Genomic DNA, 23,799 nt, shown 5'->3' with positions numbered 1-23,799 from the left:
ATGATCTAGAGTTAAAAGGAGATACAAGTAAATTAGAAGAACAGGGAACATATTACCTAGCAGATTTATGGATAGGAGAAGAATTTATGAATCAACAAGAGATGGAGAGAATTGTGAAATGTAAAATGAATAATTTTGAGTACATTAAATTGAAAAGTTTTTCTACAAGTAAAACAAATATTGTCAAGCAGAAAATTAGGGGGAGGGGGATTTTATAGACAGCTTTTTAGAGACAAATCTCATAACTAAAATATATGCAGAACTTTGTCAAATTTCTAAGCAGAAGAGGTATCTTCCAATTGACAAATGGATGAAAGATCTGAACAATTTACAGATGAAGAAATCAAAGCCTACATAGGTATATGAAAAAATGCTCTAAATCACTACTGATTAGAGAAAGGCAAACCAAAACAATTCTGAGATACCTTATACCTGTCAGACTGGCTAAAATGACAAAAGAGTTGGGACACTTGTAAATGGGTTTTATGATTCTCCTAACTTCACTCTGCATCATTTCAAACAAGCTCTCTCAAGTTTTTTTTTAAATTGTCCCCTTCATTACGCCCATGCAACCTTCTCTGCCTCAGATCCTTCTATTCTTTAAGTCTCCAATAATGCTGTAGCACATTGCTAGCCAAATGTTTTCCTACACATCCTCTTCTTTGGGAAGTGGGAGAGGAGAATAGACAGAATTCAGTCTGTTGCTTGTTTCCAGAGGCTGGTGGTAAGGCCAAGAGCAGGGTATGCTGGCAAAGACTGTATCAAAAGTCAAGAAATTGCTGAATGAATCCCAGAGCACAAATTGTGGAGTCAGGATGTATTACCCAGCTGGAGTAGTACGGGGGAGTTGGAGGGCTGGGGCTACCTGAGCAGGGTAGCTATCAGCTTTCTCTGCTATTAATTCAATAGGCTATAATACTGTTAGACTTCTTTTATGTCTTAGCCTGTGCAGATAGCTGCAATTTACTTTACCTCTTGCATAAAATTATTATTTGAGGGAGTTTTGAGGGTTTCATTTCCTGAGGACTAGAGAAAAAGTCTAGTCTCCCATCTTTGTTGGTCATATAACTTGGAAGTCATGTTCAATAGAATCTTAGTGCATACTGAGCATACAAAAGCAATAGCCTCTGTTCTCAGCTTAAAATTAAAACATATGGAGAAAAATCATTTAGTTGGAAAGATAAAGGAAGGCTCTACAGAAGTACTAGCTCCCACAAACTGGCCATGAAGGATTTCAGAGCTAGGGATAAGAAGTGAGTACATCCCAGGCCATAAGAAGGGGAAGGGCCTAAGAAGGGTAGAGTGGGATGGGGAGAGGAGGGTTAGGGGTGGGTCAGAGCTTTATAAATGCACTGGAGGTAGGTAGAACAAGATAAAGGAATTGTTAATAGTCCAGTCTGAGGTGTTTGGGGGACATCTAGGCAAAGACACACTAGATCAGTGGTTCCCAAACTTTTTTGGCCTACCGCCCTTTCCAGAAAAAGTATTGCTTAGCCCCCTGGAAATTAATTTTTTAAAAATTTTAATGGCAATTAATAGGAAAGATAAATGCACCTGTGGCCATCACCACTCCTCCTGGATCACTGCAACACCCACCAGGGGGCGGTAGTGCCCACTTTGGGAATGACTGCACTAGATAGTTTGGGAGATGCTAACCTGGATGTTAGAGAATTTTGAGTTATAGATGTGGATATGGAAGTCTTCCATGATAACTAAAGTCACAGAAAAAGATGAGATCCCAAATTTAAAGTGTGGCAACATGATCCCCAAAGGGCATTTTGAAGGATCCTCATGCTTGAGGGAAGAAGAAAGGTGAATCTGACTTCCTTTGTGATTTTAGGTTAATAGTTAAAAAGGGTGGTCGCCAAATTGTAATAATTATAATTAAAATTATGAGGCTGTTACTAGCTTTAGAAGCTTTATTACAACAAAGGAGAGATAGTAAAGAGAGGGAAATATAGGAAGGAGGTAGAGGGTTGCCTAGCCTACCACCATAAATGCTATTCCGATGAAATCCAGCCCTTCCCACTCCCTGAGTCCAATATCCAGCCAGAAGAGCAGCAGCATTCCTTCAGCAAGAGTGCCCAGAGTAAGAGTCTCCAGGCAGCGCCCAAGTCCAAATCCAAGTTCCTTTAGAATATCAATGTCTTTTTCAGCAAGAGCCACCAGAGTCTAAATCCCAGAGAATGAGTGCAAATCAGAACTGAATCGGAAAAGTCCCACTTTATGCTGGGTCTCAGCTTATAAACATTTTTCTCCACCCATTAGTTCTCCCATGTCGCATCTTAGGAAGCAATCATAGTTCCTTAATTTGTGGCACTGCCCAAGGGGGGAGTGCTTGTGGGATCAATTTCCTGAATCATTGGTTTCAACTTCCTTTCTCTGCAGATGTGTCTGTACTTACAATCAATGCTGAAGGATCTTAAGTTTCTGATCACATTAAAGGTTTCTGATTAATTACATCAAAGAAAACAAAGGGAGGTGTCCTTTTTCACTAGGTAAGTCACTTAAACTCCTTGGGCCTCATCTATCTAATGAGGATGGGAGCAGGAAAAGGGGCTCAAATAGAAGATCCTTAAGATCCCTTCCCCAGTCATATATCTATGACCCCAAGAAATAATAAAAACACTTAAGAAAAACCTAGGAGAGAACAGTGACAGACAAACCACAGGAAAAGAAAGTATAAGGAAGAAGGTGGTGGCTACTATTAAATAATTCTGAAAAGACAAAAATAATCAGGACAAAGAATAATACATCTTTGAACTTAGCAAATAAGACACTGCTCATAATCTTGGAAAAAAACATTTTAGTTGAATGATTACAGGAGGCAATGAGGACTCAAAGGATGGTAAGGAATGGAGTCAATGTATATAGGCTATTCCTTTTATAAATTAGAAACTCAAGGGGAAAAATAAATTTTTATCTATTCAGTCAATTTCTGGCATAAAGCAGAATATTTCAAACATCATAGTAAATTTTTTCATATAAGTAACCTCATGAGCAACCCATACAAGACATATTTCAAGGAAATATAGTGATCAGAAATTAAGTCAATTTTAAATGCATACATAATAATAAATATGTAAAATGAGAGATAATAAAATTATGAAAGTTTTGTTCCAAAGGTAAACAATAATTTCCTTTATAAAAAACAAATGTTCTAGTTTTATAAAATTTTAAAATTATATACATATATATATATATATATTTTTTTTTATTTGCTCCCTGTATTGGTAGTATGAACTTTGCCAATTTTGATCTTTTGACAAAATCAAGTATTATTTCAAAATCTAAATGGTTTTTATAAATGTTAAAATTAGCATTATTCCATTTCTTCTGAAAATCTGACAAGTGGGGCACTACTACGAATACTGGGTGCTTTTCCAGTATTTAAAATTCTATTGCTAATTAAAGTGAGGAATTATATGCCAGAATGCACTATAATACATCAGAGAAATATCAAAATTACATGAAGAAACTGGCAAAATTATTACTAGCATGGCCAAGTCATTCTTTTTGTCAAAGGATCTCCTCTGTACCCACTTCATTGACCCTGATTAATCCCAATCCTTTTCTGAAGGCATCAGCTGTATTATAGACTCTAATGATGATCATAAATTGGAACCCAGCAGCAGTTCCTTATTGGTTGCTTACATTCTTTAATAGCACCAAAAATAACCTGATATACTGTATCATGTAGAATAAAGTAAGATTACAGAAGTCAGGAGTGACTCAAGATTAAGAATTAGCAGGGAAAAAGCAGAGCTAAGAAGAAAGGAAGCAATACAGAAAGCTTATCAAAACTCCTCCCAGTAAACCTAGAAAATGCAGCAGGTTGAATCCAGATGGGGAAATCCTGGAAAAAGTCACTGAGTCATTTTTCCTATCTAAGTCAGAATAGGGAAAAAGAAGATTCTGAAGATCCTGTGGGCTGGCCAAAACTGCTGCCTAAGGAAGCTGTGCACCAGGGCAAATGGGGGTTCCAGATCCATATAAAAGCACCCACACATCCATAATAGGGCACTACAGTGGAGACAAATTTCAAATAGCAACTTTATCATTGACTATACAAGTCTGGATTAGAAATTCAGGAGGACCAAGGGGAAGACCTGCACTCTTTCCTAAAGATCCTGTCCAGTCATCTCTGGCCCTAGGCAATGGACCAAGAAAGGAATAGGTTCAGAAGCAAGCAGCAGTAGTGTAGCTCAAATGCCAGAAGTAGAACAGGGTCTCAGTTCCATCTTCTAGCACAGTCTGAAATCTGTAGGGGAATAACCAAGGTAGGAATCCCAGGCTAAAGGGAAGCCTGCAATTCTGTTGCTCTGAACCAGCCGAGTTTCTGGGTTGGCTGATAATAGCGGATTAGATATATTGTAGCTCAGATCCAAACCCAAGTCAAGAACGTGTTACCTTAGACCAGAGGATAGCAATCAGATTTTACCCCAGATCAGACTTTGGTGGATCTAAAAGCTTAACCTGCCCTTGACATACAGGAATAATATAACTCTTAATAGCTTCCCCTATTACAACCCAAACGATAGTAAGAGAAACTTGGGAAGACATTAATGAATTAAAGCTGAGTGAAATCAAAAGAACTTGGAGAACAATATATACAATGATAACAATACAGTAAAAACAAAACAACTTTGAAAGAATTAGGAACGTTGATCAAAGCAAAGCCCAACCATAATTTCAGAGGATTCGTGGTGAAACATGCTATATACAGTTCTTGGTAGAGAAGCAAAAGACCCAACAGTGTAGAATGAGACCTGTATTTTTTGCACATGGCCAATGTGAACATGTTCTGTTTGACTATACATATTTAAAACAGGGATTTTATCTTTCATTTTCATTTGAGTAGATGCAGGGACTTGAGGTGAAAGGGAGAGAATTTAGTTTTGCTGACTGGAAAAAAAAAACAAAAACAAAAACAAACACAGGCCCACCTAGAGACAGGCAGGCTTGGGTTTAAAATTGGCCTCAGATACTTACTAGTTGTGTGACCTTTGGGCAACTCACATAACCCCCATTACTTAGCCCTTACCACTCTTCCATCTTGGAACCAATACATAGTATTGATTCAAAGACAGAAGGTAAAGGTTTTAAAAAAGAAAAAGAAAAAAGAAAATATAATTCAAGAAAAGAATGATGTGGACATGATTGGGGATGTAGACTCAAAAGGACCACACCAATACAACTATCAATAATATGTAAATAAGACTTGATTGATGACACATGTTAAAACCAGTGCAAATGTGAGTTGGATATGGGGGCGGTGTAAAAGGGGTGAAGGGGAAAGTAAAAACATGAATCATGGAACCATGGAAAATTTTTCTAAAAAAAAATAAAATACTTAAATTAAAAAAAAAAAGAATTAGCAAGGAAATGAAGACACAACAGAAATAATGGACTAGTCGAACAGGGAGGGATCAGATGTTACAATGACATTAAAAAGCTGATAGCTCTAGCATACTAATTAGGAAGGATGTTGAAAGGAGAGGAAATTGTGGTCATTGATTCAGAATTCAGAATTTTGAAGATGGAGTAGTTTTGGAATGATACAGATCCAAAGTATGACCACCTTGGACATCTAGGATGAAGACAGCCAGGCATAGTGGGGAGTCTGATTTAGAGTCTAAGGAATTGTAGACAAATACTAGTTGTTCTACTTATTACCTGGAAAAGTCAATTTGTGCCTCTTGGCTTCAATTTCTATAAAATGGGGTAGTTGAATTAGATATCTTTGAAGTCCCTTATAGTTCTAAATATAAATTCCTCTAAGAAAGAGGTAAAGGGTTAGGAAGTTGAAGAAATAAGAAGGCAGAGTATGAATGGCAGGGGGCATCAACATGAAAATTGAAGTAAAAAAGACAGTATTCTCAAACAATTTAGAACACATGACAAACCTTCACAGGGCACCTTCATTGATATCACATTTTTCAGGTGAATGATCTCATTAGTGTTACCTATTTTATTGTATTCTAATGTTCTGAAAACTGCCCATCTGTATATCCTATATATAAGGCAGCTAGGTGGCAGGCTCAAGACTCATCTTTCCGAGTTCAAATTTGGACTCAGACACTTACTAGTGCTGTGTGACTCTGGGCAAGTCACTTAGCCCTGTTTGCTTCAGTTTCCTCATCTGTAAACTGAGCTGGAAAAGGGTATGGCAAACCACTCCAGTATCTCTGCCAAGAAAATCCCAAATAGGGTCACAAGAAGTTGTATACAACTGAAAATGACTTACCAGCAGTGTATCATATTTATAACAATTAAATAAAACATTAATCAGAATACCTTATTCTCTTAGCCATTCTGAACAAACATGCATTTATTCCAATAAAAGCATTTCCTAAATAATTTCTTTTGATTTTAAAAGAAAAAGGAACCCAAACTTTAGAAACCAAATTTCATGAAATAAGAATGGACATTTTCAATAATCACTCATATTGCTAATTTACCTTGAAATATTTTCTTCTTATTCGTGTCATGTTCATTAACATAACTCCAGAATTTATTCCAGTTTTTCCATAGTATGGATGTCTAGCAAAGCGATTATACCAACCAATCCGAGGTTCCTCATGCTCTGGTGCCATGGCAGCAATTTGTGTAGAGTTAAATTTTTTTAAGAGTGACCAAATGTCATCAACAGGGCGTAAAAAAAGAATATCGGTGTCAACATACAATAGTGAATCAACTTCTTTCAGGATTAACTGTGAAGAAAGATATTTGAACAATTAATTATAATTTTCATTTGCATTTGGAAAAATACTGAATTGTTTTGGTCACATATAAGCTTTAATTATAAATTTATATTAGCTTAAAAACAAAAAGAAGCCATAACACATTTTGTATACAATTAAGGGAATCTATGTCAAATACTTTGCAACAAAACATTTCTCAAAACTTTGAGTAAGCCTTTTGTTATTTCTAAAATCTTAACTTATATTTCCTCTTATGAATGGGAAAAGCAAGAGGGAAGAAGTTTGAAAAAGGATGAAAGATCAAGACAAGATAGGCTAACATGCTAGTCATAATTTGTCAAGTGGAATAGATTTTGGTTTTAACATGTTTATTATATCACTACTATACTCCTTTTAATGAGGAATCACAAAATTACAGCATTATTTCTCATTTTATGCACCATCACACACAGACATCTCTGTTTGTGGATGTGGTTACTCCATTTTCTACACCAATGTCAGTTTACATGATCTGACAAAGGCCTCTTTAAAAGAGTATTTTCTTTTTCTGACCCTAAAACTTATGGTCGCCATAATCATATACTTTCCAGAAGATAGTGACTTTCTTAAACTTTTATCATTTCAATATTTGGTGTAGATGGTGAACCAACAATTCCTAGTCATAGTCAACTCTAGTCCATATTTTCCCATAAATTATCAACACTAAATGTGCTGGGTACCTTCTTCTATGTTTCTTTACATGGTAAGAATACCAATGAAAACAAATACTATACTTTGCTTTCTAGTTTTCCTTTACTTTTCAAAGATTAGGTCTTCTTATCTGACTCAGGCTGAAAGTGAAGGAGCTTCTCAAGGTACAGGTCCCACTCTAATCCACATAGACATCTTTGACATGCTCCATTTCTGACCTAGGTTGGATGAATGCTCCTCAGGCAAATTGGCTCACTATTCATTAACCCTGCTCTTGCAAGCTCACCATATTAATGCCAAAGCTAGTGCAGACACCTGACTGATTCAGCCTACAGTAGATCAAATCTCTTGAGTTCAAGACATTCTCCAGTAGAGTCTTTTGCTATTTCTCCCCATAGATTACAAGTATGCATGATCACACCATTCCTTTCACTAAATGAAACTTTACCTCCTTTTCCAATTATACATCACAACTAGAAGAGTTAAAAGAAACCTTAGAGGCCATCTAAGTTCAAATCATTCATTTTGCAGATGAGTAAACTGAGGCCAAGAGAGCATGTCCTGGGCAATTCTCTATTGTTAATATGCTGCAGTCTACTCAAATCCATCAAGCACATAATTTCCAATGGTATAATACAATGAAAAATGAGGTTTGACCAAAAAGAATGCCTTTAAACAACTTTTTAGCATTGTCTCTTTTAAGAACTTACTGGCAAAAATTGGAACATTTATGTACTGCTGGTGGAGTTGTGAACTGATCAACCATTCTGGATGGCAATTTGGAACTATGCTCAAAGGGCTATAAAAGAATGCTGCCCTTTGATCCAGCCGTACCACTGTTGGGTTTGTACCCCAAAGAGATCATAAACAGACTTGTATGAAAATATTTATAGCTGCGCTTTTTGTGGTGGCAAAAAACTGGAAAAGGAGGGTATGTCCTTCAATTGGGGAATGGCTGAACAAATTGTGGTATATGCTGGTGATGGAATACTATTGCACTAAAAGGAATAATAAACTAGAGGAATTCCATGTGAACTGGAAAGACCTCCAGGAATTGATGCAGAGCAAAAGGAGCAGAGCCAGAAGAACATTGTACACAGAAACTGATACACTGTGGTATAATCAAATGTAACAGACTTCTGTACTAGCAGCAATGCAATGACCCAGGACAGTTCTGAGGGATTTATGGAAAAGACGCTACCCACATTCAGAGGAAGAACTGCAGGAGAGGAAACACAGAAGAAAAGCAACTACTTGAACACATGGGTTGATGCGGACATGATTGGGGATGTAGACTCGAAACTACCACCCCAATGCAACTATCAACAATTTGGAAATAGGTCTTGATCAATGACATGTTAAAACCAGTAGAAATGCATATCAGCCATGGGAGGGGGGGAAGTCGGGGGGTGAAGGGGAAAGTAAGAGCATAAATCATGTAACCATGTTAACTTTTCTAAAAAATAAATGTTAACAAATGTTTAAAAAAAAACTTACTGGCAAAAACAATCTTTGTGAAGCACATGGTTTAAAGAGTTTTTTCCATTCTGCTGCATTCTCAGTTGGAAAAGTTATTGGATATATAGTGTAATTAAATGTTTGTAGAAATTTCCAGCCATCAAGCTAAGACAAAAACAACAGCACCAAAAGAGAAAAAATAGTTAGATTTCTGGTTTTTTTTTTCACATCAATGAATCAATAAGCATTTATCAAGCACTGACTATATACTGATGCTATGCTAGGCACTGTAAATATAAAGACAAAAATAGTTCAATATTAAACCTCCTCAAATGAACCTGTACTTGTTAAGGAATTAGAGAAATAAAGATTGTATCGTTTTTGCTGCACTACTTTACAGAAATCAGTTACAACTCATTTTTTTTTTAAACCCTTAACTTCTGTGTATTGGCTCCTTGGTGGAAGAGTAGTAAGGGTGGGCAATGGGGGTCAAGTGACTTGCCCAGGGTCACACAGCTGGGAAGTGTCTGAGGCCGGATTTGAACTTAGGATCTCTCGTCTCTAGGTCTGGCTCTCAATCCACTGAGCTACCCAGCTGCCCCCACAACTCATTTTTTAAAATTCAATTTTCTTAATGTTATACTTTAATAGTTTAAGCATATGTTTTGTCAGTATGTTATTTTTTCTCAAAAATAAGTTTATATTTAATATCCATTTGCAACTAGGAAAAACTACAAATTTCTGAACAATTAGAATGCAGTAAAATATACTTAAGACAAACTATTCTGAACATAATCAATTAACATGCATGTATTAGGCACCAAGTATGTGCAAAGCACTATGCTAGCTAGATGTTAGATATAAAGACAAATCAAAACCATCCTCAAGGAGTTTACATTCTCTTTGGGGAGCTGGTAGGGACAACACATAAAAACATAAGTTACAAGATAATGGTGGGAAGGGGACTGGCAGCTGGGGAGCTCAAAGAGGGCTTCATGTAACAGATAGTGCTTGCAAAGTGGGGTGAAACTGTGCCAAGGGACAGCTAGTAATGGAGATGGGAAATGGAGAGTGGTGTGTAGAACCAGGAAAAAGATCAGTTTGGCTAGACTGTGAGGGAAGGAATAATGTATAAGGCTAGTAAAGTGAGCCGGGGCCAGGTTGTAAAGGATTTTCAATGCCAACTATAAAAAGAGATATTTTTAGTTGGGCTTTAAGTAACTAAGAGATACTAGAGTTTACTTAGGAAGGGAATAACATGGTCAGACCTTTAGAGAACTTTAAAGAAATCATTTACACCAGTGGCCTCAAACTCAAATAGAAACTGATTCCCAATGAGTTTGACATTTATGACTTAACCATGTAGTGGACAAACTAGAGAAAGATTTGAAGCAGGACCACCAATCAGAAATATCCAGCAATCTTGATGTTTCTTATGAAACAATCTTTCTTAGCTAATTACAAAAACACTCAAAGGGCCTCATAGCATTGAAGATAATTATATTGAACAATAATTATCTCTGTAGTGACATGAAATGCCAATTAATGGAGAGTCCTCACCAGTGAAATTCTAACTAAACTAGTTTGTATTATATCTTTCAGTTAGCCAAATGTGCCTTTATCAATTCAAAGTTCATGGCATTTTCTACTGATACAATTAAAAACTTCAACCTGCCAGGTCAGCACAACTGATTTAAAACACAGCCAATCATGAACTTTTTCTATTAATTCAATAACGGTATATTAATAGTGACAGGTTAACATTTTTGGGTTGGAGTTTGACAAAAGTAATTCTGAGAAGTTAGGATAGGAAAAAGGAGGGAGGAAAGTGAAATTATCACTCTAATATCTTATGAACTATGCCTAAAATCCAAATCCAATACTAAAATTTCTAAGAAACTCTAAATCTAACTGCCGTCAAGGGCAGGATCTTGCCTGGCAAAGCAGGCCTAATTTACCTACTCTGTTTACCTAAGATTATATTCGCTATCTAACTACCTATGCTAATTAATAAGCATTAATCACCAACAACCTCCTTAAAGTAGTAGTTCTTCCTCAATTGTAAATAGTGAAACTACCTGTCACAGAGACACAGACACAGATTCCTGCTCCCTCAAAGTTCTGAGGAGAAAAGCCTTCAGAGATAGACTCCTTAAATTCGGTTTCCAAATCCCAACTGTCAATAAATCCAATTGTCAGTCTCACAAAGACAGAAAGAGACCAATCTCCTCCTCTCTGAGAATCCAGAGAAAAAATTTTCTTATCTATTTTTTCCTTAAATACTGTCCCTGTCTCCTAGGTAATGGAATCTTCAGATCTGGCAAACTCTTACTTGGAAATGTTTCTGTTCCTACCTCTTGTGATAATTAGATTAAGTCTACACTGTCCATCTCTAGATTTAATCACCAGAGGTGAGAACATCTCCAATTTTGGGAGGTCCATAACCTAGAGTGCTAGAGTGGGTGACAAATCAGAAGCAACTGACTGCCCGCCCCCTAGGCAGTCCTAAGAGTTGTGCTAAATCATAAGTCTGTTGTGATTGGACATGCAAACTAGGAGGGAGGCACAGGAAGTGATGCATAAGTGACACCTTTAAAAAGAGACCTCAGTCAGCTGAGCTCAGGAGTCTTCTAGCTTTCCTGGTTCGTGGAGAAGTGCTGGCTGGGATGCTGAGATCTTGGTGAGACGGCTCCCAATATCTTCTTTGGAATTCCATGTGGTGAGTTTAAAGACTGAATCTTCCTGAACTTCTGGAACTTCCCTTTAATAGAGACTCTGTGAATGAAGCTTTGCTTCATTCCCCTCCGGGCTCTGGCCCTCTGACTCTCAGCTTGGGTTAATTAGATCTACCTGGATTAATTAGAGGATTGTAGTAATTTACCTACTGTGTAAGATTCTTATTTCCTTGTTTCTTCTACCTCTTTGCAATTGTAAATAAACTTCCATAAAAGTCAATTTTGACTTGAGGTTATTCCTTCATTGGGGAAATTTCCCCTGGCAACCACCTTTTAATATATTTGACCAAAAACCCTTTTTCCCCCTTACATTCTCCTCTGCCTCTTAAAGAGACAGAGGGAGAGATAAAGAAACTCCTTTTAACATAATTAGATTCCAAAAAGAATTTAAACACAGGCATTAGATGCTGAGATTATAATATTTTTACATTTTTAGAACAACTTTGAGTCCCCTGACACAGTAAAGGATAAATAATATATAAATTCCAAGTGTTAACTGGATCCAATTTTATACTAACTAAACTTTTCAGGTAAATTTATTTCTTTTCCAGACTATATGGAACCATTTAGCATACTTAATCTAGTGCCCTTAAAAAATTATCATCACGAATGACTAATATTAAAATGGCAAGAGTATTGTTATGACAATACCAGGTTTCCTTTAACCCAAAAAATACTATCTGACATATATCTATCTTACAGTTATGAAGGTCATGCAACTGCAAATTTGCATTATTATAATTATTAACCAATCACTAAATAGACTGAAATATTATATATCAAATTATATGAAGGAGAGAGAGGATAAGTATTTTTAAAATGCCTAATTTCTCAGTATGATTTTTTGAAAGTAAAAATAAAAGACATACTTTACAAAGTGCTTGACATTTTTACTAATAGCTAAACTACCTACATGCCTTGAAATAATAGAAATTTATAGAAAAATGAAATTTTCTTTTAAATGTACACACCTAGGTTATCATTTAGTAAGATATAAATATTAAATAAAACTTATTTTACAGATGAAGTAAGATGGATAATACTTTTAAAATAGGGTTTTCTGGGGGCAGCTGGGTGGCTCAGTGGATTGAGAGCCAGGCCCAGAGATGGGAGGTCCTGGGTTCGAATCTGGCCTCAGACACTTCCTAGCTTTGTGACCCTGGGCAAGTCACATAACCCCCATTGCCTAGCCCTTACCACTCTTCTGCCTTAGAACCAATACCCACTATTGAGTCTAAGGCAGAAGGTAAGGGCACATAAAAACAAATAAATAAGTTAAATAAAATGGGGTTTTGCTAAGTTTTCACAGTTGATGTCCAACAAGTAGTTAGCTAAGTGCTGGGCACTGTGCTAATAAGCACTAGGGATACAAAGAAAAGTTAAAAACATCAGGTTTGCTCTCAAAGAGTTCACATTCTAATAGAGAATGTGACATATAAATAACTTGGTACAAATAAAAAACATACAATAAAAATGGAAAGTACTATCAGAGGAAATGCATGAAGAGGCAGCTGAGAGAGGATACACAGCAGAGGGAGAAGCTTACAGAAAGTGGGATTTGAGTGGAGTCTTTTTTTTCTCTTAAACCTTTAACCTCTGTGTATTGGTTCATAGGTGGAAGAGTGGTAAGGGTGGGCAATGGGGGTCAAGTGACTTGCCCAGGGTCACATAGTTGGGAAGTGTCTGAGGCTGGCTTTGAATCTAAGACCTCCTGTCTCTAGGCCTGACTCTCAATCCACTGAGCTACCCAGCTGCCCCTGTAGTCTTGAAGACAGGTAGAGGGCCAAAAAGAAAAAGGAAAGCAATTCAGTCAAAGATAGCAATTGAAAATCATAATCTGGAGATGAGGTGCTATATGTGAAGAACAAGAAAGTCAGTATAGCTATATTTCAGAGTGTGTGAAATATAAGAAGCTTCAAAAGGCAGGAAAAGGCCAAGTTTTGAATGTCTAATAGATCATTTAATATTTGGAGGATTATTTAATATTTCCCTCGAGGAACAGGGAGTGACTAGAATTTAATGAGTAGTGGGGAATGACAAAAGAATGACCTACATCTAGAAAATTCACTTTGTCAGTTAAACTGAGGATGAAATGAATGGAGTAAAGAAATGAGACAGTAAGATAATTAGAAAACTATTGTAATAGTCCAGTTTCAGGCAATGGGGTGAGTATGAGGGAGGAGTCAAATGACGACAGTGAAGTTGAGGGCAGGACAAAACAGGAGGATGATGGTGTTCTTAAAAGTAACAGGGCCGTGGTGACAAACCTACAGCACAGGTGCCAGAGGGGGCACTCAGAGCCTGTCTGTGGGCGTACTCTCCACTGCCCCAGCAGAATTCACCAGAGTTTGTTACTAGAAAGCCAGAGGGACGCAAGGCCGGGTTGTTTCCTTCCCCACTCCACGTGCACCTGAGGACATCACCGGCCTCTCTAAAAGGTTCACCATCACTGTAATAAAGTATATGGGGGCAAGGAAGGGGCTAGATTTAGGAGAAAGGTCATTAAGTTTTAGAGTCTGAGTTTGAGATGCTTGAGGGATACTCAATTCAAGATGTCCAAAAGAAAGACAGTAATGAAGGACTGAAGCATTGAACAACTAGACCTAGATATAAAGGCCTGAGAATCATCTGAATGAATATAATGGAACCCAAAGTTCACATTTTTAAAAAATTTGTTACATTGATTAAAAAAAATTGAGTTCCAAACTCTCTCCCTCTTTCCCACTCCTTTTCCACCCATTAAGAAAGCAAACAATATATCAATCACACATGTAAAAACATGCAAAACATATTTCCATATTAGCTAAGTTGCAAAAAAAAAGGTAAGAAAAATAAAGTGAGAAAATTATACTTCAATTTGCACTGAAAAGTTTATCAGTTGCAAAGTGAAATAAGCAGAACCAGGAGAACAATATACACAGTAACAACAATATTGCAGAATGATCAACTGTGAAAGACTTAGCTGCCCTCAGCAATACAATGATCCAGGACAATTCTGAGGGACTTATGACAAAGGCCATCAACCTCCAGAGAAAGAATGTTGGAGTTGGAAGGCAGATGAAAGCATATAATTTTTCACTTGTTTATCTGGGGTTTTGTTTTATATAATTATTCACTTACAACATTGAGCAATACAAAAATGTTTTGCATAATACCAAGATTGAATTGTTTGCCAACTCCAGAAATCTCCCCAATTTGGATCATATAACTTTGGAAAACTTATGTAGAAATTTAATACAATTGGTAAAAAAAAAATAAAATTAAATAAAACAAACAAAAAAAAACAACCAAAAAAAGAGTTCATCAATTCACACACTGAAAGTTATCTATCTTCATTTTTTCCATCATGAGTCCTTTGGAAATTGGCTTGAATCACTGTGTTAGCAGCTAAATCTTTCACAGTTGATCATCATTACAATATTGTTGTTACTGTATACAATGTCCTCCTGTTTCTGATTACTTCACTATATTAGTTCATTTAAGCCTTCCCAGGTTTTTCTGAAACCATTCCCCTCATCATTTCTTTAAAAAAAACAACAACAAAAAAAACTTTTCCATTCCCCTTTCCCTCCTAGTTCTAAATCAATCCACCTTTATAAAAGTCCCTCCTCCCTAATGCCCCCATCCTGCCCTTCTATTTCTTTCTTTCTTTCTTTTTTTTTTTTTGCCCTTCTATTTCTTGATATGAACTCTGCTCTAAAAATCTCTTCCCTATGTTTCCTAAGAGTCCCACACCTTGATCTCCTATTTCTTGATATGTGCTTCTTTCTAGGAATTGCTTCCTTATCTTACCCCTTGCCCTCTTTTTTCTTAACCTATTTCTCTTTAATCCTTCAAAGAGACTCTAAGTCCCTCCTCTGGCTCTCTTGTTTCTTTGTAAAGTAAGAGGTTTTTTTTTTACCATTCTGGTTGTGTATGTTATTCCCTCTTTAACCCAGATCTGATGCATATAAGGTAGTATAGCACTACCAGCCCTAACCATCTTCCTCCCCTTCTCTGCGACACTTCTTCCACTCATGCTTCTTTTATATAATTGTTCAATTTTACCTCTTTCTACCCTATTTTATTATTTTTTAGCTCATTCCATTATATTTAATCTTACTTCAAGTCTTCTATCTATATATACCCTTTCAAAGTACCTAGGTTTAAGGGTTATAGATGACATTTTACTATAAAAGAAACTATTTGACCTTTTGGATTGTTTATAATTTGTCTTTCATAATTACTTTTGTGTGTTTGTTTGTCATCAATACATCAAATTTTTTACTGAGTTCTGGATTTCCCCCAGGAATAGTTGAAACTCCTCTAGTTCATTAAATATCCATTTTTCACCTTGTATAATTATGTTCAGTTTTGCTGGGTGTTCTTCTTGGTTGTAAACCCAGCCCCTTTGTGCTACAAATTATTGTTCCATGCCCTTCATCCTTTTTTTTTTTTATTTTTTTATTTTTTTTTAATTTTAAACCCTTAACTTCTGTGTATTGACTTATAAGTGAAAGAGTGGTAAGGGTAGGCAATGGGGGTCAAGTGACTTGCCCAGGGTCACACAGCTGGGAAGTGTCTGAGGCCGAATTTGAACCTAGGACTTCCCGTCTCTAGGCCTGGCTCTCAATTCACTGAACTACCCAGCTGCCCCCCCTTCATTCTTTTAATATTAAAGCTGCTGAATGTTGTTTTATTTTGATGGTAGCTACAAAGTATTTACATTCTGGTTTTTTTTTTCTTGTTGCTTGTATTTTCTCCTTAACCTGGGAGCCATATAACTAAGTTTCTATGCATTTTCATCTTTGGTCTCTTTGAAATACATTAGTGGATTCTTTCAATTTCTATTTATTCTCTGGTACTAAAATTTCCAGACAATAAGCCTTAATAATTTCTTACTGTATAGTATCTAGAGTCATAACTTTCTGGTAGTCCAACAATTTTTATATTGTTTCTCCTTGATGTGTTTTCCAAGTCAGTTATTTTTGTAATAAGATGTTTCATATTCTATTTTTCACTCTTTTGAATTTGCTTTATTTCTTTTTTTTCCTCAGGAAGTCATTAGCTACATCTTGTCCAATTCTGTTTTTAATAAGTTATTATCTTCCTCAAGTTTTGCATTGCTTTTATTTTTTTCTAATTTTTCCTCAACCCCTCTCATTTGTTTTTTGAAGTCTTTTTTAAGCTCTTCCAAATATTTTTCTTGGGCTTGTGATCATTTAATGTTTATTTTTGTTGTGTTTTTTTGGGGGTGGGGGGAGGAGGGATGTGCTATTTTAGATGCTGATGTTTTAATTTCACTGTTCTCTGAATATGAACCCTGGTCTTTTCTGTTCCCAGTAATTATTGTTGGGGTTTTTTCTCTTTTGTTTACTCATTTATGTAAAAATATTTTTTCAGCAGTCAAAAGGCTTAATTGTTAGCTTTACACTAGAGTTGGTACTCTGTTCTCAGGGTATACAGAATGATGCCTCAGATTTCAGGGGTTTTTATACTTGTTATTTCCTGGACCCCACCTACTTCTTTCAATTTTGTTCCCCTCCAGCTACTCTGTGGTTGACCTCAGGTATCCCAACCAGGTTCCCCTCACAAAGTTCTGCTGCTGTAAGCAGACAGGTTTTCTTCCTGTTATCTCCAGCTATCTATAAGCACCAGTTCTCCTGGGGGTGACCAAAGCCAGCAGGGCTCTCACCTCTCAGCAAAGACACTAGTATGCACTCCCTCCTCACTTCTCTCTTGAATCTATAGTGTGGGACAGTCTGGTGACTGGTGTTGGGAGGGGAGTGATCAGGAAGTTTGGGGTGTAGTTGTTTACCCCCTAGATTGATGTGAAAGGGCCTCTTCTCCCTCTTTGCCACTCTCCCTACTGGGAGACTCCTGCTAAACTTGCCGGGGTGTGAAGGTTGAAGGGATGTTATCTCCAAAAGGGGAAACAAGTGTAACCCCAATAAGATGTTTGTGCCAGCTAGGATAAACAGAAGCCTTCCCCTTAGGTCTCATCAGGAGATCATGCTAAAAACAGGTGGTCTGGTCGCCTTTCTTCCTCAATCCCCCTCATTCTACCTCCCACCAATTGAGTACACTCTTATCTGACTAGATAAAACGGAAAGGGTTTATTACAGGAACAAATAATCAAGGGAACTAAAGATGGAGTGCATAGGAAAGGGGGGGGGGGGAGGTAATTCCCTATATCCCCTTCAGTCCTTGACTGTGTAGGGTATCCACAGAGTTACTTCTGTGTTCCCCAAGTCACAACTTCACTGGCTCAAATCTCAAACTAGTAATCCTACAGCTAAGAATTGTTACTAACTAGAGGGAATATTAGAGGCAAAAGCCAAGGCAATTTGAAGGGGGGCAGCTGGGTAGCTCAGTGGATTGAGAGTCAGGCCTAGAGACGGGAGGTCCTGGGTTCAAAACTGGCCTCAGCCACTTCCCAGCTGTGTGACCCTGGGCAGGTCACTTGACCCCCATTGCCCACCCTTACCACTCTTCCACCTATGAGACAATACACCGAAAGTACAAGGGTTCAAAAAAAAATAACACACTTTCCAAGGCAATTTGAAGGGTCCCAGGGGTTGGCTCCCCACAGAAGTTTACACAACCCTGGCCAACACTGAAGAATCTGCTGTCGTAATTTAAGTGTGTTCAGGAACCAATATAAATCGTGGGAAATAGGCAATCTTCTCTGAAAGTCTGAGGAAACTCTCCAAAGTTCACCTTGAGGGTCCCACAGCACCAAACAACCTCCTCCCACCAGGACTGAAACTCCTAAAGCTTGAATCAGTTGGCTCTCCTTTCCAAAAGTCCTTGCTTCAGCCCAACTGTCATGGCATCTTCTTTCTTCATTTTGGGGTGAAAAACCTTTCACTAATTCTAAGCTATATATTTTGGTTTTTAAAATAAATTTGGTCCTTTTATATCTCTTATAAGTGTGGCAACTTTCTGTAGTCCTGGCTATTGAATTGGGTAATTGCACAATTGCTTAAATCACTTTAATTGGGCCTTGATTGAAGGTCCTGTTATAAGTTTATTTTCCTTACATTTTTTGCACATAAGACTTTGACATTTTATATTTCATTCACAAGTTAATTTTTCTCTTTTATCTGGATCTTTTTTATTTTATTTTTATTTCTTTTGCCAATTGATTTCATACAACCCCATAACTCAGCCATGTATCCTTAGCTGATCTGGGGTACCCTCTTCAGGGGAGAATGTATTAAGTGTACTTTCGGGGGGGGAGGAATGTAAAATTCTCCTCAGAAGAGAATGTATGTTTTATAATATATAAAGTTTAAATTCTTTTGAGAGTAATTTCAGGATAAGAAATTTGCCATCTCCCCAGAATCCAGACAACAAACCTGTTTGGAGAAGGCACCTTGAAGATGCCTGAAGAGCCTTCACTGGATCATGAAGATCCAAATTGAACTTTGGGGTGCAGTTAATTGAACTATGGGGAGTTGAATGCATTTGTTTTGAATGTACACTCTTATGCCAATAGGGGACTGCCCCAATTGGCTTTTTCTCAATGTGGCTAGTTTCTGTCCTCTTTTCTTTTATCCCCAAATTCCTGTAATTTAAAAGTTGACTATGTTTACAAGATCCATCAAGAAAGACCAGTCTTTTCTCTAGATCTCAGGGGGGGAATGTGTTATTGGAATTTGGGGGGCTCTTTGGAGTTCATTTGAGTTTTAAATATTTAGATATATGACATAAACTTCCTGTGGATGTTTAGGGAACTTGGAAACTACATTTCCCATGATTCCTCTTGTAATACAAAGTAGACAGGAAGTGTGATTACATAGACAACAGTATAAGACTCCTGAGGGGGAAGCGCTCTTGCTCCTAGGAGGCAGCCAGGTGGGAGAAGCTATGGCGGGCAATTTGAATTAGATCTTAGCAGGCACATGGTCTTTTCTTAAATTTACCAACATGGCTTTAAATAAAATATTAATACTTCTCTCTATATCAATCTTAATCATAACATTGCTTCCATACCTGTCTCTGGTCTGTCTCTCTTTCTGGGCTGGCTCTTTCTCTGAGACCTCTTATCTTACCATCTCTAGCAAGTGGCAGCACTATGCCAGCTACAATCCGGAACCAGATTTTTATCTTAAGTTAGATAGGCTGGAAACCTCACTTCTCTTTTTGCTTTCTCTTTACTAATAAATGCTTATAAAATTAGGATAAAGCCTCCAAGGTTTATTTATAACACCTCACACATGTCTTTTATGAGAAAATTTCCCCCATTCTGCCTTTTTCTCTTTTTCCTGTGTATCCCACTTCATTTTTTTTTTTAGATCATTGCAAAATAATCCTATCCATGCCCTCTTTTTATATAGACTCTAATTGCCCCAATAACCATAACGTTTTTGGGAGTTACATGTATCATTACAGTTTAATCTTGGTAAGGGCCTTAAGATTTTTTTTTCATATTTACATTTCTTTGCTTCCCAAGACTTGTGTTTGTCAAATTTTCTTTCTTTAGTTTCTTTGTTAAATTTTCTATTTGAATTTGGTCTTTTTATTAGGAATACTTTAAAAATCTTCTATTTCATTGAATATCTTTTTTTTCCAACTGAAGGATTATACTCAGTTTTGCTGGACAGGTGATTTTTGTTTTTAATTCTAGCTCCTTTGCTTTCTGGACTAGCTATCATATTTTAAGCCTCTGGCTTTTGTTAATGTACAAACTGCTAAAACTTGTGGTACCATGATATCTGAATTGTTTCTGGCTGGTTGCAGTATTTTTTTTCATGTTCTGCAAGCTCTGGGATTTGACTATAATATTCCTAGAAATGTTCATTTTGGGATCTCTGGATCTAAGATACTGGGTTAGTTTTCTTTTAAAATTTTGCATTTTCTTCTATTTTTTTCCATTCTTTTGACTTTGTTTTGTTTCTTGATGCCTCAGAGTCATTATTTTCCACTTGTCCAATTCTAATTTTTAGGAAATTATTTTCCTCAGTCAGATTTTGTACCTTTTTTTCAATTTGGCCAATTCTGTTTTTTAAAAAGTTCTGTTCTTCAATGAATTTTGTGCTTCTTTTATCATTAGGCCAATTCTGTTTCTTGAGGTGTTCATTTCTTTAGTATTCTTTGGTGCCTCTTTTACCAAGCTTTTAATTTTCTTCTCATTATTTTCTTACATCGCTCTCATTTCTGTTCCCATTTTTTCTCTCTTCCACATGTTTCTTTAACTGTTTCAAGAATTTCTGTTGGGCTTATGTCCAATTAGCATTTTTCTGAAGCTTTGCTTGTAGCTGTTTTCATATTGTTGTCTTCTGAGTTTATGACTTGGTCTTTCCTGCCACTATAGTAGTTTTTTAAGGTCAAGCTCTTTTTGCTGTTATTTACTAATTTTCACTATTTCCTGACTTTGAACTTGATGTTAATGATGGACTGCTCATCTAAGAGAGGGAAGGCACTGTCCCAAATGTCAGGATTTCTCATGTTGCTGTTTTCAGAGCTAGTTCTTGGGGGTTTGGATGTTTTTGGTGATTTTGAGTTGATGCAATATGGGGAGATATCCTCTCCTGGCTTGCACTCTAGTTTTTTACCCAGGAAATGACCCTGCTCCCCAGCAGTTGCATTTTAGCTCCTCTTGGGCCTGAACCATATATGGCCAGGTCCTCCTGCCCTCCTGCAGTTTCAAGTACCAGTGTTCTTTTCTGCCTTGAAACTATGACCAGAGCCCAATCAGGGACCCTGCTCCCTTGTGACTAACCATAAATGCCCCTCTTCTTCCTGGAATTGTGACCCAGAACTGCATATAGGCAAAAGATTTGCCAATCAACACCAGCTTAATTCAGTGGCAGCAGAGGATCCCTTTTAAACTCTTTCTGACCAGTACTCCAATCCTCTTACTATTTGTGTGCTGAGAGATCCCAAAGCTGCTGCTACTGACATTCTTGTGGCTACCTCCAAGACCTGAGCCTGGTTCTGTTTTCTCATAAGCTCTGGAGTGGCCCCTATTTCAGTGTCATAGGCACAGTCTCCTACTGATCTCCTAATTCTTAGGCTAGAAAAATATTCCTCCCTGCCTTTTGCTGGCTCTCTCTCACTCAAAAACTTGATTTTCAGTTTTATGTTAAAATTTTTTGAAGGAGAATGTTGAGAAAGTCAGCTGAGTTGCTGCCTCTCCTCTATCACCTTGGCTCTGATACTACTAAATTGAATTTTTTAATGTAAAATTTGAAAGAAATGTAAACTATCACAATTGCCAAAATAAAAGAATGAAAGTTGAAACCTATAGTGCTTAGATTAAAAAAAAAAAAAAAAAAGAGAAAGTGAAGTTCAACATGAAATCTGGATTAGATTAACAGGTAAAAAATAAAATTAAAACTTTTTCCTTGAAAAAGTAGTTTAAAAATTTTGAGACATTCCGATTAAGTAAAAATAGAGCTACTTCCAAAAAGTCCTCAATTTTATTTAATGACAACCTATGACACTTCAATGAACATTTTGAAAGAAAAGTTCATTAAAATTGCAGATAAACTAGAAGCACTGATATAAGAAATTTAAGATGTAAAAACTTAAGAATTGAGATTTAATTCATTCATAATTTAGCTTCACTTTTCCTTAGCAAAACATTTTTCTTCAAAAAAATTCAGGCTATTAATACAGAAGCTATTTAATATCTTTCACATAAGTAATCAAAGTAAACATTATTTTCTGGCAGCATTAGGGCCTTTAGGCACTTCCCTCTTTCCCTTCTCTTAAAAAAAAAACAAACAAAACCTTACCTTCTGCCTTAGAACCAATGCTGTGTATTCTGAGGCAGAAGAGTGGTAAGGGCTAGGCAATGAGGGTTAAGTGACTTGCCCAGAGTCACACAGCTAGGAAGTGTCTGAGGCCAGATTTGAATCTAGGACCTCCAGTCTCTAGGTGTGGCTCTCAATTCACTGGACCACCCAGCTGCCCCCATGCAATTCCATTTCTAAAAGAACTACTATCCCAATTATAAACAATTACTATTTATTACATTAAAACATTATCTTTAAGGATTTCTTCTGCACAATTCTTAGTCATCTAATCTGATAATATGCCCTAAGATAATAAAGCTATTCTCTGTTTAATTACATTTAATTTAGCTTTCTCTAGTCTCCAAGGTCTTCCAACTTCAAGATTCTATAATAATGTGATTAAATTTTTTTTCACTCAGAAAAACATCTATTCATCAATAAGTCTTCATTTAATTCTCAAATATTTAGTTGTTCTTAATCAATATGCAAGTATTTATTAAGCACTCTTCCAGGCATTGCTTCAACCATTGCGTAACCTAATTTATTTGCTTAATATTGTTTATAAACAAATTTACTATATTTATACTATAAAATAACACTTTTATAACCTCACCCAAATACCTACTATTTTTTTGAAGCTTTGGTGCAACTGGTCTTCAGCAAAAATGTGGAACTGAAGAGGTTGGATGCTGAAAATAATAGCTGATTTTATCATGGTTATAGTCTCTTCCAGTCGTTCACCACAGGCTACCACAGCTAGGTGCATTGTCTCAGCAGTCTGTATTTTTGTCAGTCTATACCTAATAATAAAGAGAACATTTTATATGGTAAAACTTCCAATACAGCTTTAAAAAATCAGCATAATTTAGTATATGAAGTACTCCATAACAAACAATGAAATATCACTGAAACTGAAAGAGAATTCAGAAGAATCTAAGATTATGAATTAATAAAACAAAGAAAATAGAGCCAGAATATAACATAATATTATCCATAACAACTACAACAATGTCAACAAGAACAAAACTAAAAGGCAATGTTGTATGGTGGAAAGAGTTAAGGACCTAGATTCAAGGACTTGACAACTGATCTACCACTTATTACCTATTTGTATAACTTTTGGCTAGTCATTTAGCCTATGTGCCTCAGTATCTTGATCTATAAAATGAAATTCTTTGGGGGAGAGGAAATTAAAGCAACTATTAGGAGCTATTTTGTCCGATTATATAACAACAAATCTAATTACCTAGGTGAAATGGATGAATATTTACAAACATATAAACTACCTAGATTAACAAAAGGGTGAACAAATTATGGTATATGATAGTGATAGAATACTATTGTGCTATAAACTGATGAATCTGTATAAGAACTGGGAAGACCTACATGAACTGATGCACAGTGAAATAAGCAGAACCAGGATTATTATACACTATATGTGTATGTATGTCATATTGTATACATTATTGCATATTATATATATATATA

The 23,799-nt window shown here is 36.5% G+C and overlaps 1 protein-coding gene across 2 annotated transcripts in view; it reads right to left on the bottom strand.

The window, feature by feature from the left end:
- GXYLT1 (glucoside xylosyltransferase 1) overlaps positions 1 to 23,799 on the bottom strand; it is a 53,946-nt gene that overhangs the window by 12,538 nt on the left and 17,609 nt on the right. For both annotated transcript variants that reach the window (XM_044679961.1, XM_044679962.1), the window contains 3 exons: positions 22,937 to 23,111; positions 8,892 to 9,017; positions 6,462 to 6,713 (listed from right to left, as the gene is read on the bottom strand). In XM_044679961.1, coding sequence (XP_044535896.1) covers positions 6,462 to 6,713; positions 8,892 to 9,017; positions 22,937 to 23,111 — 553 coding nt within the window. The remainder of the gene's footprint in view (positions 1 to 6,461; positions 6,714 to 8,891; positions 9,018 to 22,936; positions 23,112 to 23,799) is intronic.

Source organism: Gracilinanus agilis, chromosome 5, assembly GCF_016433145.1.
Source record: "Gracilinanus agilis isolate LMUSP501 chromosome 5, AgileGrace, whole genome shotgun sequence".
Taxonomy (NCBI): Eukaryota; Metazoa; Chordata; class Mammalia; order Didelphimorphia; family Didelphidae; genus Gracilinanus; species Gracilinanus agilis.
The sequence above is the reverse complement of the archived record's forward strand: the minus strand, read 5'-3'. Positions and strand labels throughout refer to the sequence as shown.